Below are 18,372 nucleotides of genomic sequence, written 5' to 3' on the forward strand. Positions count from 1 at the left end.
TCTGGGGTGTTTCGGAGGCTATGATGTACAGGCGTAGAGTCTGAGGTGTTTCGGAGGCTATGATGTACAGGCGTAGAGTCTGAGGTGTTTTAGAGGCTGTGATGTACAGGCGTAGAGTCAGAGGTGTTTCGGAGGCTGATGTACAGGCGCAGAGTCAGAGGTGTTTCGGAGGCTGTGATGTACAGGCGTAGAGTCTGAGGTGTTTTAGAGGCTGTGATGTACAGGCGTAGAGTCTGAGGTGTTTTAGAGGCTGTGATGTACAGGCGTAGAGTCAGGTGTTTTAGAGGCTGTGATGTACAGGCGTAGAGTCTGAGGTGTTTTAGAGGCTGTGATGTACAGGCGTAGAGTCGGAGGTGTTTCGGAGGCTGTGATGTACAGGCGTAGAGTCAGAGGTGTTTCGGAGGCTATGATGTACAGGCGTAGAGTCTGAGGTGTTTTAGAGGCTGTGATGTACAGGCGTAGAGTCTGAGGTGTTTTAGAGGCTGTGATGTACAGGCGTAGAGTCTGAGGTGTTTTAGAGGCTGTGATGTACAGGCGTAGAGTCAGAGGTGTTTTAGAGGCTGTGATGTACAGGCGTAGAGACGGAGGTGTTTCGGAGGCTGTGATGTACAGGCGTAGAGTCTGAGGTGTTTTAGAGGCTGTGATGTACAGGCGTAGAGTCTGAGGTGTTTCGGAGGCTATGATGTACAGGCGCAGAGTCAGAGGTGTTTCAGAGGCTGTGATGTACAGGCGTAGAGTCAGAGGTGTTTTAGAGGCTGTGATGTACAGGCGCAGAGTCAGAGGTGTTTCGGAGGCTGTGATGTACAGGCGTAGAGTCAGAAGTGTTTCGGAGGCTGTGATGTACAGGCGCAGAGTCAGAAGTGTTTCGGAGGCTGTGATGTACAGGCGCAGAGTCGGAAGTGTTTCGGAGGCTGTGATGTACAGGCGTAAGACAGGTGTTTTGGAGGCTATGATATGTACAGGCGTAGAGTCTGAGGTGTTTTAGAGGCTGTGATGTACAGATGTAGAGTCAGGTGTTTTGGAGGCTGTGATGTACAGGCGTAGAGTCAGGTGTTTCGGAGGCTGTGATGTACAGGCGTAGAGTCAGGTGTTTCGGAGGCTGTGTGATGTATAGGGATGGGTACCGAATTCGGTACTTTTGAGGTACCGAACCGAAACACGTCGGTACTACCGAGTATCGAATCAAGTGAGATACCAAAAAGAAAATAATTTTTTTTTTCCACTTTTTTCTTTTCATGTCAACGTTCACACGCACAATATATGCTTACCTAGGATTTGACTTGATTCAACAACAAAGCAGTCGGAGCAATGGCAAGCCGAAAACTGTTGAAATTGTAGTTATTTGAAGTTTGGATAATTTTTTTTCACGACTCGGGTAGGTAAATTACATTTCTTGAGACTAAAGTACCGAAAAAAGGTACCGTTGGGTACCGGTATCGATTCACAGGTACCGGTATCGGTTCAAATGTGAAAGGTACCCATCCCTAGTGATGTACAGGTGTAGAGTCAGAGGTGTTTCGGAGGCCTTTATTTTTTGTAAGGCCCGACAACACACGTTAATGTCCCCATGGGCCAAGTCAAGAAGAAACATCACAATAAATCAAGAACAAAACAAAAAACACAATGAAATCCAAAATAAAATGTAAAATAAATAAATGCAACACACTCATACCACACACGAAGGTAAGGAAAAACTCACAAAAAACCCAGCAATAGGAAAAAAGCACCACAGGCAATGTGGAGTGAGAGAAACCTTAGAAGGGCCGTTCATGGGGGGGGATCTCCCTTCTTGGATGTTGGTGATAGTAGTGTTGTTATAAAAACAGGCGAAACAGTTGGTAAGTATGTACATATACGTGTAATGAAACACAAATGTGACTCGACGTGACCAAACCCGATTTGATCCGGTGAGAAACGAGTGCCAGAAAAGGAACAATTGTCTTGCTCTTCAAAAAATCTAAATCTGTTTTTTTTTACATCTTTGAAATGTCAATAATGTGTTCTCTTATTTGCCCTTATTTGCAAACTTAAATACAACTTTTAAATGAGGTAATTATTGTTATATAGTTCGACAGTATTGTCTCAATACTGTGGAAAAACTACAGGTGAGGGCATTTACGGTGTGGGTCTGTCAGCTTAACAGGTACTTAAGAGGTGTTGAAACACACACAGCCAAACGCTCTCCTTTCTTAGCAGGGAGAAGAACAATGTTTATACACTTTATCTTAATGTTATAAGTTATAGCAACGCAACAAACGCAGTGTCCTGTCCATATAAAAAAGATTAAAAAAAACGCGAGTCCGCGCGGGTGTATTGTCATTAAATTAAACAACATTAAAACACTTTTAGAATGTCACGAATTTGATGAGCGAACGAATTTCATTCGAGTGAATTTATTGCAACCTAATGGTATAAGAAGTAAATTCATTCAATAGGGAAACTCAAAGAAAATAACAAACAACTTATTATCATTATAGGACGCGTTGGTTGTTGTTGTAGACGAACGCGCGCTGGCAATTCATTTGATGACAAGACAAACGTCTTTCTGGGTCTGCATCCCCTTAACAATTGTGTGTATTGAGCTGTACTGTATTATTGCAACTTGGCTTGAATCCGCAGCAATAAGCCAGATAAACAAAATTGTATTAACGCGCCTCGTTAAATCCTCCGCTGTTTCCTCTCTCTCAGTGCTCCACTGTCCGGCTGGCTGCTCTGCCTGTCTGTCTGGCTACTCTGATCCAATCACATTCAGCGTTTCTCCCCCCCCCCCCCCCCCCCCCACAGTCTGCGAATCAGAGCAGAGTAGGGCGGGTTTTCACGGAATGGAAACAGTCTCTTTGCTTGTGAAGAGTGGCAGAAACGCAGCTACGAAACAAAACAGTTATTTTGATGCAGCCTTTCCTTGCTGGTGTTTGTGAGGTTTAGTGAGTTAACAGAAGGTTAACCTTTCACTACCACACTACAGAAGGTTAACCCTTTCACTGCCACACTACAGAAGGTTAACCCTTTCATTGCCACACTACAGCAGGTTAACCTTTCACTATCACACTACAGAAGGTTAACCCTTTCACTATCACACTACAGAAGGTTAACCCTTTCACTGCCACACTACAGAAGGTTAACCCTTTCACTGCCACACTACAGAAGGTTAACTTGATTGATTGATTGAAAACTTTATTAACAGATTGCAGAATGGGTACAATACAGTACATTTCAATACACACACAAGGGGATGCAGACCAGAGAAAGACTTTCATCTTGTTTACATCAGGATCCCCCATTTTCAATTCATCATAGAAAATAATGTTATGAATGCCCGAAAACATTTGTGATGTCACAGTATGATGTCATAATCAAACATAATAGAACATTTGTGTATCTATTCAACAATTCTCTCACAGCTACAGAAGGTTAACCCTTTCACTGCCACACTACAGAAGGTTAACCTTTAAATCTAAACATCTAAATGCTTATTGATGTAGCCTTTCCTTCAGCCAATACCTTGACCCCCAACATTACATGGCTTATGTGAGGCTTCCAACAAACCTTTCACTACCACACTACATACGGTTAACCCTTTCACTACCACACTACAGAAGGTTAACCTTTCCTTATATACATTTACATTTAGTCATTTAGCTTTTAGACTTACAAGGCAAATACTTTAACTGCCACAACAACTTGCCACAAGACAGAGTCATTGCCATAACAAAAGAGCCTGATGCAAGGTGTTAATGTCCTCAGAGAGAGGGGGGCCATGGAATACAATGCATTCTGGGTAGGGTTGTAGTTGATTAAATCACAGGTGTGAACCTCTCCACAAGTTCGAAGACCATTCATCTCTGAATGCGTAACCGTTTACTGATATCTCCATGATTCATAGGATGTAGCTTGAAAAATATCCCACCAAAATGTTCAAGTCATGGCTTATTTTTAAGGTATGAATCTGTACTTTCACAATATGTAAAAAAAAAAAATTGGACCTTACCTCAACAAGTCCCGCGCCCCCATGCCCAGTCACAAATATGTACATGCAATAGCAACTGGGGTACATAAGAACATTTTGAAAGATTGAAAATAGAGCTGCTGACGGGTCCATTTGAGGTATGGGGAGAGGATCGTATCCTCTTGGCCATCACCACGAGACGTCCACTCACAGGGAGACAGGGACAGGCGTAAGACAGTTTGCGTGTTTGTGATGGGCGGACATAGCAATAGATGCATGTAGTAACCATATAATATTGCAGTTCTTAATTCCATTTATTACTTAATTTCACAATTCTCTTATATACTCTGATTCTATTCACTAAGAACAACTGCAAGTGTATGTATATGTATACAGTATGCAAGTTACAGTTTCCTTAGTAGAATATATGTAGATGGATGTTATTATACTGTGAGCTTTTTATTTTGCAAAAGGACTTATTGTGGTTTTTGTAGGCTAGAACTCTTATCCCATTGGATTTGAGCGTGGTGAGAGGATTTGGCACAGTGCCGTGTTACTCAATACTATTAGCAATCAGTAAAATTCCGACCTATACTAGTCAACATCATACCAGACGATGTTTAAATAAGGCCTGGTTAAAAAGGGGAAACAAGTTAACCCTTCCTTTTAACATTATAGACTTATAATTGCCATGATACTTGTGTATCATTGTGTTCAAGCACTGTTCTATAATTATTATTACGATTTACACCACAGTCCCCTCTGAAGGGAGCACAGGCATAAATCCTAACCAATGTTGATCTTTATCTCTTTTAAGGGTGGTTTGGCATTCGTAAGGACTTCTGTCACTTCCTATTGGAGCTCCTCCCTTTCCTGCGAGAGTATGGCAACGTGTCCTATGACCTCCAGCGCAGCGACGACCCCGAAGCGGCAGAGGATCTGCCCGTCCCTGAGCCGCCACCGAAGATTGCTCCCATGTTCCACAAGAAGACTGGTGTGGTGATCACGCAGAGTCCTGGGAAGTACTTCGTCCCCCCACCGAAACTCTGCATTGACATGCCTGACTAGGGTAACCTATTGAGCCAAAATGGTGGGGGCCTCTGTATTGACTTAACCGAGTAACATGGCCATAATTGTGGAGACCTGTGAATTGGTTTGCAGAAGCCCCCCCCAGTCAAGATTCTGTACTGACATGGCTGAATAGGATACAACAATGGAGCCAAAATGGTGGGGACTATGTTGAATTGACCAAGTAACGGAGCCACAACGGCGAAAACCTCTGCATCGGTTTCAATGACTGTCCTCAAGTAACAGTATTTTGTTCCCCTGCGAAAACTCTGCACTGACATGGCTAAGTAGCATGATATGTTGGAGCCAAAATGGCAGAGCTGTGCAGTGGAGAAGTTTGCCTTATTGCCGACCCTCTCTCAAACCTCAATAGGGAAACTGGGCAACATGGTGACCATCTGAGTTTCTTCATTCTAAAACTCTGACTGATCTATGGTGTCAAAATTATGTAGGGATCTGTATGAACTTTACAGAATAATGGACCTGAAATGGCAGTGGATTTCTGCATTTACAGATCTAGTTTTAGACTATCGATGCAAAATGGGATTGCAGATGGGGACCATTCAACTGACTATAGGTTGAATTTGGGATAAGCTTAACCCCCATTGCTTCTATTCCCCCCTTGGACCATTTTAGATGGAGAAAACAAGGGTAAACTAACTAGGGATGGGTACCGAATTCGGTACTTTTGAGGTACCGAACCGAAACACGTCGGTACTACCGAGTATCGAATCAAGTGAGAAACCGAAAGAAGAAGAAAAAAAAAAAAAGTTTTATATTTTTTTTTTTTTTTTTTTTTTGATTTTTTCATGTCAACGTTCACACGCACAATATATGCTTACCTAGGATTTGACTTGATTCAACAACAAAGCAGTCGGAGCAATGACAAGCCGAAAACTGTCGAAATTGTAGTTATTTGAAGTTTGGATTTTTTTTTTACGACTGAGGTAGGTAAATTAAATTTCTTGAGACTAAAGTACCGAAAAAAGGTACCGTTGGGTACCGGTATCGATTCATAGGTACCGGTATCGGTTCAAATGTGAAAGGTACCCATCCCTAAAACTAACAGATCAACTATAAAGGCACTTTCTGACCCCTTTCCAAGAGGAGAGGAACTCCTTCTTTGTGTGTGTAAATAGCAGAAGTTGGCTGCATAGGGACCAGGATGTGCAGTTGTTCAGTTCCAGGCTGTTACCCGTCTGGGTCAAGTGTAACTCCAGTGATTTCCTTTGAGCCGAGGCCTCGCCCCGAACCAGCCCTTAAGGGTTGACGTTAAAAGTTTCTTCCAAGATCTTTACCCCAATCTCCTAAATCTGTGTGCGATCGCCTAATTGTGAAGTTTTTGGGATGTATATCCACCTGTATTCTCCCCCCTCTTGTATTCCTGGTAAGACTGGGTTTGTGGTCACTTATAGACAGGAGTTGCCTGTAGACTGGGTTTGTGGTCACTTATAGACGGGAGTTGCCTGTCCAAAGCTCAGACCCCTCACATTAGAAGCCCGCATTTCAGTGCCCATAGTGCCCATAAGTCAAATGTTCACAACTCACCGTAGCGACTGATGGCAACATTTTTTAAAGAAAACAAACTGTTAAAGCACACAGTTTAGTGATTTGGGATTCTGCTTTATATTAAGCCATGTACATTGATCTATTTAAATGGCACCTGTACAGCTATAGCATCATTTATTCTGTTTATATACTTCACCGTTCTTAGGGTATTATTGTCAGCATCTCCGCTGCCGAGTTGACAATATTGATGAAACGAATGCCTTTTTTGTTACATTTATTTGCTGACGCTTCATCCTCTGTGTGTTTGTTTAACGCCTTTGTGTTAAAGGGATAGTTTGGATTTTAATCTATTTTTTTGTAAGAGTTATTATATTTCACCAAGCCCTTCTGCATCCATTATGACAAAAACTGCAGTTTTTGACATGTGTGTTCCCCGTCATTCACACCTTGATACGAGTTCACATCAGACCGTTGTTCAAGTGGCTTTTCCCCCTACTGAGATGTTTTGATGACCATGTTGTGTGTCGCCGGCATCAGTCGCATGTGCGCTAACCTTCTGCACGTCGAGCTGTTTTTAAGTCGCTTCGTCGTGTCGTCTGTTTAGCACAGGGTCAGTGACCTTGGCCACGCATACCACCATTGGAACCAATGGAACACTAGCAATAAGTGTAAGAGAGGAACCTTTTTGGAAGTGTCATCTCAGCCGCATGCCAAATTACCTCTTTTCACAGCCATTGGCAGTTGAGCAGCCTGTTATTTATGGTCGTTTGATTTATATATATATATATAAAAAATAGTAGGGTCAGGTCTTCGCAGAATGCGGGTGGGGGTGGGGAATAATGCTGCCAGGGCAGCTCAGTTGACGACGGCAGGACCGCTAGTTAAGAAAGCTAAAGTAGGGGCGGCTAAGTGGCGCAGTGGGCAAGTCGCTTGCCACTAACGCAGGAGATGCTGGGTTCGAGCCCAGCTCTCGGCGTTGCTACCAGCTTGGCTGGTCGTTCATACCAACACAATTGGCAGTGTTAGGGGTGGGAAAGCTGGTGGGTGGGGATCGGACGTTGTGGACGGCGACTCCTACAGGTCGGTTGGTGCGCCTGTACAGCAGAATCAGGAAGTAACGGGGGCAGCGTGAGCCTCCCACGCGTTACTCCTCGCCACTGTACAGGTGAAAAGATGCGACAGCTGCCTCCTTGTGTACCGGAGGGGACACGTGATGCAAGGCTTGGTCCTCACTGCAGCCGACCAGTGGGAGGCATAGTCTAGCAACGTTCGAGACAGGGGAGGGGTGAATTGAAGGGAGAATTGGCGAGACGAAATTGGGATGGGAGAAAATTAGAAAAAATAAGGAGAAAAAAGTGAATAAAAAAATAAAGAAAGCTAAAGTAAAGTTCAGGCTCTGTAGATGATGGCAGGACCGCTAGCTAAGAAAGCTAAAGTAAAGGTTCAGGCTCTGTAGGCGATGGCAGGACCGCTAGCTAAGAAAGCTAAAGTAAAGGTTCAGGCTCTGTAGGCGATGGCAGGACCGCTAGCTAAGAAAGCTAAAGTAAAGGTTCAGGCTCTGTAGACGATGGCAGGACCGCTAGCTAAGAAAGCTAAAATAAAGGAGAGGCTCAGTAGACGATGGCAGGACCGCTAGCTAAGAAAGCTAAAATAAAGGAGAGGCTCAGTAGACGATGGCAGGACCGCTAGCTAAGAAAGCTAAAGTAAAGGAGAGGCTCAGTAGACGATGGCAGGACCGCTAGCTAAGAAAGCTAAAGTAAAGGAGAGGCTCAGTAGACAATGGCAGGACCGCTAGCTAAGAAAGCTAAAATAAAGGAGAGGCTCAGTAGACGATGGCAGGACCGCTAGCTAAGAAAGCTAAATTAAAGGAGAGGCTCAGTAGACGATGGCAGGACCGCTAGCTAAGAAAGCTAAAGTAAAGGAGAGGCTCAGTAGACGATGGCAGGACCGCTAGCTAAGAAAGCTAAAGGAGAGGCTCAGTAGACGATGGCAGAACCGCTAGCTAAGAAAGCTAAATTAAAGGAGAGGCTCAGTAGACGATGGCAGGACCGCTAGCTAAGAAACCTAAATTAAAGGAGAGGCTCAGTAGACGATGGCAGGACCGCTAGCTAAGAAAGCTAAAGTAAAGGATCAGGTATTCCAGCTCTCGTGGACAGAAGAGTCTTGTGTCTCAGAAGGACCGTGCTGTGTAATGTCTTGAAAATGTTGTTTGCCGAGAGTAGAGTGTTAGGCTACGTTTAGACGAGCGTTTTGGGATGGAAGTCTGAACAGAAACCGCAAAAGTCGTCTTGCGGTTTCACTTTTAATTTTGCGTTTAGACAAGCGTTTTGGGGTGGAATTCTCCGTGCAGACGAGGCTGTAACAACTCGAGACAACGGAGCCCCGCTGTCACACGATTGGCGCATATGTCACATGATGTGCTGTGAAGACCCGCCCTACTCTGCCTCTGATTCTCAGAGTGTGGGTGGGGAATGTGATTGGACCAAAGCAGAGTCACTCACAGACAGTGGGTCCAGTCATAATAGTTGTGATAGCCGCGGGACAGATTCTTGTGTATTTAAAAGTACTGCCAATGTAGCCTTCAGGTGATCGCCATGGATAGAATCAGACATGCTTTGTTTACGCTTCTAGGCTACTGGCGCATGCCTGTGATGTAAGCAGTAGGCGCGACGAGAGCCTTGACGACCCTTTCGTCATCGTTTTATGCGGTTTGACAGTTTAGACGAGAGCGCAAAGGTTTACCGTTTCTAGGAATTCCACCCTGGAAGGTGGTCTCACTTTTTTACGGTTTCACCCCGTAAAAACGCTGTTTCCGTATATAAACGAAAGGCACACCTGAAAAAATATTTTTGCGGATTCACCTGCTAGCGTTTCCGTCTAAACGGGGCCTTAAACGCCATTTTGAGACCAGACGTGAAAACTCTCAAGGATGAGGCAGACGAGGCTGAATCCATCAAACATGCCATAGGTCTGGGAGGCAAGCATTTCATAAGGATGGGAACATTCTTGTATAGTGCTCACATGTAACTTTAGGAGAGAAACGTTTATTAAAGCTGTTGCTAAACTTAAATGTTGATATGGCACACTGATTAACAAGATTTTAAATTGGCACTTCATATCAAAAAGGTTGCCGACCCCACAAGATGAGGAAGATGTGTGGTCTCTCTCTGAGAGAAGGTTTCATGACACTATCAAGGAAGCAAGTGTTTTCTTCAGATGTGGGTTTGGTGCATCTATAAAGATGCATAAGATTTTCAGATGCCTAAAATGTAAACCTATGGAAGGGACGGATTGGCACAAAAATGGCTACCAAATATCTCTACCGTGCCTGATGTATGAACTCGGATGAGGCAGGAATAGCATAGGACTTTAATAATAACAAAAATGTAAAGGGGCACTTCACCAAAAACAATGCTGATATACTTTTCCTATAATCTCACACGCAACCAAACAGTTTTGTACACATTCATTTAGTTTGAGAGTTATTGAGTTTGAATGTGGCCACCAGTGATTTCATTGGGGACACTGAATCCTTGTGTTGTGTTAATTACAGTAGATGAAAAAATGGCAATACCTTGTCATTTAATTGAGCTGGAATTAACACGACGACACAAGGATTCAATGTCCTCGAAGACATTACTGGTTAGCGATATTCATTTACTCTCAATAACTGTTGAACAAAAAAATGTGCAAAACTGATTCCAGTTTTTGGATATGTGTGATTATGTGCGAAATAAATCAGCATTGTTTTTAGGTGAAATGCCCCTTTAACTATCTCCAAGTGAAATCCAAGTGAAACTTTTATTTAATAAAAAAAAATGTAAACTGCTATTTCATTGAGCTGCATGTTGTCAAAAATCACACATTCTCCAGTGTATCATTTGAACTTCTTGATGCGATCCACTTCACGCAAAAGGACTCAAACACTCCATTTTGTCCCATATACACTTCAGATCACATTTGACCACGATAGCAAAGGTAATATTTACTTAATTTGTTTTGGCCCAGAAGAACTACTTTTGGTTTCCTTGTGAGGGGGATGCATTAAAACTACTAAAATTAAAATCACCTGGGTCGTGTTTCCGATTAAAAAGAGTAGTGCTCAGCTGGACTGAGGCTGTTTTGAATGTAATCATTTCATCACTTGACCATATAAAATTCAACCCATCTTAAAGGAACATCCCGACTTTATGTGCCTTGAGCTAGTGAGCACTTGCATTTACAAAATAGAAATAACTAGCTTTTTTTTCTAGAGGGGCAAATCCAAAATGGCCCCTCGCAGCCATCATGGAAAATCAGAGCACCTAGAATTATGTATGCAAACCCATTGTCGTGTAAATCGACCAGGAAGGTCAGTTTCACGTTATAAAATTTAAACTTTTGAATGGGAAGATATTTTTCACTTTGTCTATGAAAGACACCTTAATTTGACTTTTTAAACTATATTTGATCATTTATTCTGGTAGATCATAACATCACCTGTCAAATGATGTATAATACACCAAGGTTAAAACAAATGTAAATTAGGTGGTATACTGATTTTGAAGGCATTTTAGTCTGGGCGGAAGCCATGGTGTTGAACCTGGTTTTGCCGGGTAACGTTTTTTTCTCTGCTGATTCTTGTTGCTTGTTTGTACCTCTTCAAAATACTGGAGTATTTTCAGATATTAACGTTTTAATGCCCGAAGCATCAAAATCCCATAAAAATAGGAATTTATGAGATTTCATGAAAAATACTCAAATCAAATGCATCAAATTTGCCTTTCATGTAAGTTGACCACGAGTATTCCGATTCTGACATCAGTTTCATGTTATGAATGGGAGGCCCTGTGTTTGGAGTTTGACATGTTTACAGTAAGGAATGACATAAAAAATGGTAAACTAGGGCGGCTACGTGGCGTAGTGGGCAAGACGCTCGCCACGAATGACGGAGACGCTGGGCTTGCCTGTTCGAGCCCAGCGCTCCACATTGCTTTCAGTTTAGCTGGTCGTTCATACTAATACACATTGGCCGTATTAGGGGGTGGGAAACTGATGGGTGGGGATCGGGCGTTGTGGACAGCGACTCCTACAGGTCGGTTGGTGCGCCTGCGCAGTAGAATCAGGAAGTGTCGGGGGCAGCGTGAGCCTCCCACGCATTACTCCTCGCCACTGAGAGATCGAGCTGCGCAGGTGAAAATATGCGACTGCTGTTACCTCAAGTACCGGAGGGGACTTGTGCTATGTATGACTTAGTCCACATTGCAGCCGGCTTGTGGGAGGCAAGAAACAGCGTTCGTGACAGGGGAGGGTTGAATTGGATGATACGAAATTTTGATGGGAGAAAAATATAGAAAATGGGAGAAAAAGTGGATAAAAAAAATGGTAAACTATAGCTATGACAGTTACACATCTATGCCTACCAAAAGATTTAGTATTCATAATTCACAGCAAAATATACAATATATGCTTACCTAGGATTTGACTTGATTCAACAACAAAGCAGTCGGAGCAATGACAAGCCGAAAACTGTCAATTGTAGTTATTTGAAGTTTGGATTTTTTTTACGACTGAGGTAGGTAAATTAAATTTCTTGAGACTAAAGTACCGAAAAAAGGTACCGTTGGGTACCGGTATCGATTCACAGGTACCGGTATCGGTTCAAATGTGAAAGGTACCCATCCCTAAAACTAACAGATCAACTATAAAGGCACTTTCTGACCCCTTTCCAAGAGGAGAGGAACTCCTTCTTTGTGTGTGTAAATAGCAGAAGTTGGCTGCATAGGGACCAGGATGTGCAGTTGTTCAGTTCCAGGCTGTTACCCGTCTGGGTCAAGTGTAACTCCAGTGATTTCCTTTGAGCCGAGGCCTCGCCCCGAACCAGCCCTTAAGGGTTGACGTTAAAAGTTTCTTCCAAGATCTTTACCCCAATCTCCTAAATCTGTGTGCGATCGCCTAATTGTGAAGTTTTTGGGATGTATATCTACCTGTATTCTCCCCCCTCTTGTATTCCTGGTAAGACTGGGTTTGTGGTCACTTATAGACAGGAGTTGCCTGTAGACTGGGTTTGTGGTCACTTATAGACAGGAGTTGCCTGTAGACTGGGTTTGTGGTCACTTATAGACAGGAGTTGCCTGTCCAAAGCTCAGACCCCTCACATTAGAAGCCCGCATTTCAGTGCCCATAGTGCCCATAAGTCAAATGTTCACAACTCACCGTAGCGACTGATGGCAAACATTTTTAAAGAAAACAAACTGTTAAAGCACACAGTTTAGTGATTTGGGATTCTGCTTTATATTAAGCCATGTACATTGATCTATTTAAATGGCACCTGTACAGCTATAGCATCATTTATTCTGTTTATATACTTCACCGTTCTTAGGGTATTATTGTCAGCATCTCCGCTGCCGAGTTGACAATATTGATGAAACGAATGCCTTTTTTGTTACATTTATTTGCTGACGCTTCATCCTCTGTGTGTTTGTTTAACGCCTTTGTGTTAAAGGGATAGTTTGGATTTTAATCTATTTTTTTGTAAGAGTTATTATATTTCACCAAGCCCTTCTGCATCTATTATGACAAAAACTGCAGTTTTTGACATGTGTGTTCCCCGTCATTCACACCTTGATACGAGTTCACATCAGACCGTTGTTCAAGTGGCTTTTCCCCCTACTGAGATGTTTTGATGACCATGTTGTGTGTCGCCGGCATCAGTCGCATGTGCGCTAACCTTCTGCACGTCGAGCTGTTTTTAAGTCGCTTCGTCGTGTCGTCTGTTTAGCACAGGGTCAGTGACCTTGGCCACGCATACCACCATTGGAACCAATGGAACACTAGCAATAAGTGTAAGAGAGGAACCTTTTTGGAAGTGTCATCTCAGCCGCATGCCAAATTACCTCTTTTCACAGCCATTGGCAGTTGAGCGGCCTGTTATTTATGGTCGTTTGATTTATATATATATATATAAAAAATAGTAGGGTCAGGTCTTCGCAGAATGCGGGTGGGGGTGGGGAATAATGCTGCCAGGGCAGCTCAGTTGACGACGGCAGGACCGCTAGTTAAGAAAGCTAAAGTAGGGGCGGCTAAGTGGCGCAGTGGGCAAGGCGCTTGCCACTAACGCAGGAGATGCTGGGTTCGAGCCCAGCTCTCGGCGTTGCTACCAGCTTGGCTGGTCGTTCATACCAACACAATTGGCAGTGTTAGTGTTAGCTGGTGGGTGGGGATCGGACGTTGTGGACGGCGACTCCTACAGGTCGGTTGGTGCGCCTGTACAGCAGAATCAGGAAGTAACGGGGGCAGCGTGAGCCTCCCACGCGTTACTCCTCGCCACTGTACAGGTGAAAAGATGCGACAGCTGCCTCCTTGTGTACCGGAGGGGACACGAGATGCAAGGCTTGGTCCTCACTGCAGCCGACCAGTGGGAGGCATAGTCTAGCAACGTTCGAGACAGGGGAGGGGTGAATTGAAGGGAGAATTGGCGAGACGAAATTGGGATGGGAGAAAATTAGAAAAAATAAGGAGAAAAAAGTGAATAAAAAAATAAAGAAAGCTAAAGTAAAGTGCATGGTTGTGCGCGCGTGCACTCAAGAACGCGCTGCGCTCGACTCGGCTCGTTGTGTTTACCTGCCTCCCGGCGCTACCTCGCATTATCATAACAATAGCCGCTAGGCCGGTGTCTTCAACCACGTCTGGACTCTTTGTGATGTAAATATGGAATGTCCCAAGTTGCTGCTGTTTACAGAGTGTATTGTTGTCCAAAGGTGAATGATGTATGAGGATAAATTTTCCTACGTGTCTCACCGTTTGGAATTGACAACTGTTTTGATTTAACCCTTCATTCACCATCATTCACCTTTGGACAACAATACACTCTGTAAACAGCAGCAACTTGGGACATTCCATATTTACATCACAAACTTTGGGACTGAGTAGATAATTAATTAATCTTCTCTTTATTTTTATTATTTATATTAAAACTGAATCAAACCATAAACAAGGTTGCCTGTTGGGATGTTAGATCCTAATGTGAAAAACTGATTTTATGTCTGCACTTTATGTGCTCATTTTATGCCTGTCTTTCTTCTGTTGTGAAGCACTTTGAGCTGCAGTTTCTGTATGAAAGGCTATACAAACAAAGTGTATTATTATACATGTGCGCGAGGGAACATATGCGCATGCGTGCGGCGTCATTATCCTGCGTGCCGGCTCAGTCCATAATAACAACGCACCACTGGGCAGGACCGCTAGCTAAGAAAGCTCAAATAAAGGAGAGGCTCAGTAGACGATGGCAGGACCGCTAGCTAAGAAAGCTAAAATAAAGGAGAGGCTCAGTAGACGATGGCAGGACCGCTAGCTAAGAAAGCTAAAGTAAAGGAGAGGCTCAGTAGACGATGGCAGGACCGCTAGCTAAGAAAGCTAAAGTAAAGGAGAGGCTCAGTAGACGATGGCAGGACCGCTAGCTAAGAAAGCTAAAATAAAGGAGAGGCTCAGTAGACGATGGCAGGACCGCTAGCTAAGAAAGATAAATTAAAGGAGAGGCTCAGTAGACGATGGCAGGACCGCTAGCTAAGAAAGCTAAAGTAAAGGAGAGGCTCAGTAGACGATGGCAGGACCGCTAGCTAAGAAAGCTAAAGGAGAGGCTCAGTAGACGATGGCAGGACCGCTAGCTAAGAAAGCTAAATTAAAGGAGAGGCTCAGTAGACGATGGCAGGACCGCTAGCTAAGAAAGCTAAAGTAAAGGAGAGGCTCAGTAGACGATGGCAGGACCGCTAGCTAAGAAAGCTAAAGGAGAGGCTCAGTAGACGATGGCAGAACCGCTAGCTAAGAAAGCTAAATTAAAGGAGAGGCTCAGTAGACGATGGCAGGACCGCTAGCTAAGAAACCTAAATTAAAGGAGAGGCTCAGTAGACGATGGCAGGACCGCTAGCTAAGAAAGCTAAAGTAAAGGATCAGGTATTCCAGCTCTCGTGGACAGAAGAGTCTTGTGTCTCAGAAGGACCGTGCTGTGTAATGTCTTGAAAATGTTGTTTGCCGAGAGTAGAGTGTTAGGCTACGTTTAGACGAGCGTTTTGGGATGGAAGTCTGAACAGAAACCGCAAAAGTCGTCTTGCGGTTTCACTTTAAATTTTGCTTTTAGACAAGCGTTTTGGGGTGGAATTCTCCGTGCAGACGAGGCTGTAACAACTCGAGACAACGGAGCCCCGCTGTCACACGATTGGCGCATATGTCACATGACGTGCTGTGAAGACCCGCCCTACTCTGCCTCTGATTCTCAGAGTGTGGGTGGGGAATGTGATTGGACCAAAGCAGAGTCACTCACAGACAGTGGGTCCAGTCATAATAGTTGTGATAGCCGCGGGACAGATTCTTGTGTATTTAAAAGTACTGCCAATGTAGCCTTCAGGTGATCGCCATGGATAGAATCAGACATGCTTTGTTTACGCTTCTAGGCTACTGGCGCATGCCTGTGATGTAAGCAGTAGGCGCGACGAGAGCCTTGACGACCCTTTCGTCATCGTTTTATGCGGTTTGACAGTTTAGACGAGAGCGCAAAGGTTTACCGTTTCTAGGAATTCCACCCTGGAAGGTGGTCTCACTTTTTTACGGTTTCACCCCGTAAAAACGCTGTTTCCGTATATAAACGAAAGGCACACCTGAAAAAATATTTTTGCGGATTCACCTGCTAGCGTTTCCGTCTAAACGGGGCCTTAAACGCCATTTTGAGACCAGACGTGAAAACTCTCAAGGATGAGGCAGACGAGGCTGAATCCATCAAACATGCCATAGGTCTGGGAGGCAAGCATTTCACAAGGATGGGAACATTCTTGTATAGTGCTCACATGTAACTTTTGGAGAGAAACGTTTATTAAAGCTGTTGCTAAACTTAAATGTTGATATGGCACACTGATTAACAAGATTTTAAATTGGCACTTCATATCAAAAAGGTTGCCGACCCCACAAGATGAGGAAGACGTGTGGTCTCTCTCTGAGAGAAGGTTTCATGACACTATCAAGGAAGCAAGTGTTTTCTTCAGATGTGGGTTTGGTGCATCTATAAAGACGCAGAAGATTTTCAGATGCCTAAAATGTAAACCTATGGAAGGGACGGATTGGCACAAAAATGGCTACCAAATATCTCTACCGTGCCTGATGTATGAACTCGGATGAGGCAGGAATAGCATAGGACTTTAATAATAACAAAAATGTAAAGGGGCACTTCACCAAAAACAATGCTGATTTACTTTTCCTATAATAATCTCACACGCAACCAAACAGTTTTGTACACATTCATTTAGTTTGAGAGTTATTGAGTTTGAATATGGCCACCAGTGATTTCATTGGGGACACTGAATCCTTGTGTTGTGTTAATTACAGTAGATGAAAAAATGGCAATACCTTGTCATTTAATTGAGCTGGAATTAACACGACGACACAAGGATTCAATGTCCTCGAAGACATTACTGGTTAGCGATATTCATTTACTCTCAATAACTGTTGAACAAAAAATGTGCAAAACTGATTCCAGTTTTTGGATATGTGTGATTATGTGCGAAATAAATCAGCATTGTTTTTAGGTGAAATGCCCCTTTAACTATCTCCAAGTGAAATCCAAGTGAAACTTTTATTCAATAAAAAAAAATTTAAACTGCTATTTCATTGAGCTGCATGTTGTCAAAAATCACACATTCTCCAGTGTATCATTTGAACTTCTTGATGCGATCCACTTCACGCAAAAGGACTCAAACACTCCATTTTGTCCCATATACACTTCAGATCACATTTGACCACGATAGCAAAGGTAATATTTACTTAATTTGTTTTGGCCCAGAAGAACTACTTTTGGTTTCCTTGTGAGGGGGATGCATTAAAACATCACCTGGGTCGTGTTTCCGATTAAAAAGAGTAGTGCTCAGCTGGACTGAGGCTGTTTTGAATGTAATCATTTCATCACTTGACCATATAAAATTCAACCCATCTTAAAGGAACATCCCGACTTTATGTGCCTTGAGCTAGTGAGCACTTGCATTTACAAAATAGAAATAACTAGCTTTTTTTTTTTAGAGGGGCAAATCCAAAATGGCCCCTCGCAGCCATCATGGAAAATCAGAGCACCTAGAATTATGTATGCAAACCCATTGTCGTGTAAATCGACCAGGAAGGTCAGTTTCACGTTATAAAATTTAAACTTTTGAATGGGAAGATATTTTTCACTTTGTCTATGAAAGACACCTTAATTTGACTTTTTAAACTATATTTGATCATTTATTCTGGTAGATCATAACATCACCTGTTTAATGATGTATAATACACCAAGGTTAAAACAAATGTAAATTAGGTGGTATACTGATTTTGAAGGCATTTTAGTCTGGGCGGAAGCCATGGTGTTGAACCTGGTTTTGCCGGGTAACGTTTTTTTCTCTGCTGATTCTTGTTGCTTGTTTGTACCTCTTCAAAATACTGGAGTATTTTCAGATATTAACGCTTTAATGCCCGAAGCATCAAAATCCCATAAAAATAGGAATTTATGAGATTTCATGAAAAATACTCAAATCAAATTTGCCTTTCATGTAAGTTGACCACGAGTATTCCGATTCTGACATCAGTTTCATGTTATGAATGGGAGGCCCTGTGTTTGGAGTTTGACATGTTTACAGTAAGGAATGACATTAAAAATGGTAAACTAGGGCGGCTACGTGGCGTAGTGGGCAAGACGCTCGCCACGAATGACGGAGACGCTGGGCTTGCCTGTTCGAGCCCAGCGCTCCACATTGCTTTCAGTTTAGCTGGTCGTTCATACTAATACACATTGGCCGTATTAGGGGGTGTGAAACTGATGGGTGGGGATCGGGCGTTGTGGACAGCGACTCCTA

The 18,372-nt window shown here is 43.3% G+C and overlaps 1 protein-coding gene across 1 annotated transcript in view; it reads left to right on the top strand.

Moving 5' to 3' along the window:
• Positions 1-10,551, top strand: part of tmem185 (transmembrane protein 185) — a 29,284-nt gene extending 18,733 nt beyond the window's left edge. The window contains exon 7 of the mRNA XM_084313261.1: positions 4,764-10,551. Within this exon, the coding sequence (XP_084169387.1) occupies positions 4,764-5,014 (251 nt within the window). The 3' untranslated portion in view covers positions 5,015-10,551. The remainder of the gene's footprint in view (positions 1-4,763) is intronic.
• The last annotated feature ends 7,821 nt before the right edge of the window (positions 10,552-18,372 follow it).

The sequence above is a fragment of the Notolepis coatsorum genome, assembly GCF_963971535.1.
Source record: "Notolepis coatsorum genome assembly, chromosome: 4".
NCBI lineage: Eukaryota > Metazoa > Chordata > Actinopteri > Aulopiformes > Paralepididae > Notolepis > Notolepis coatsorum.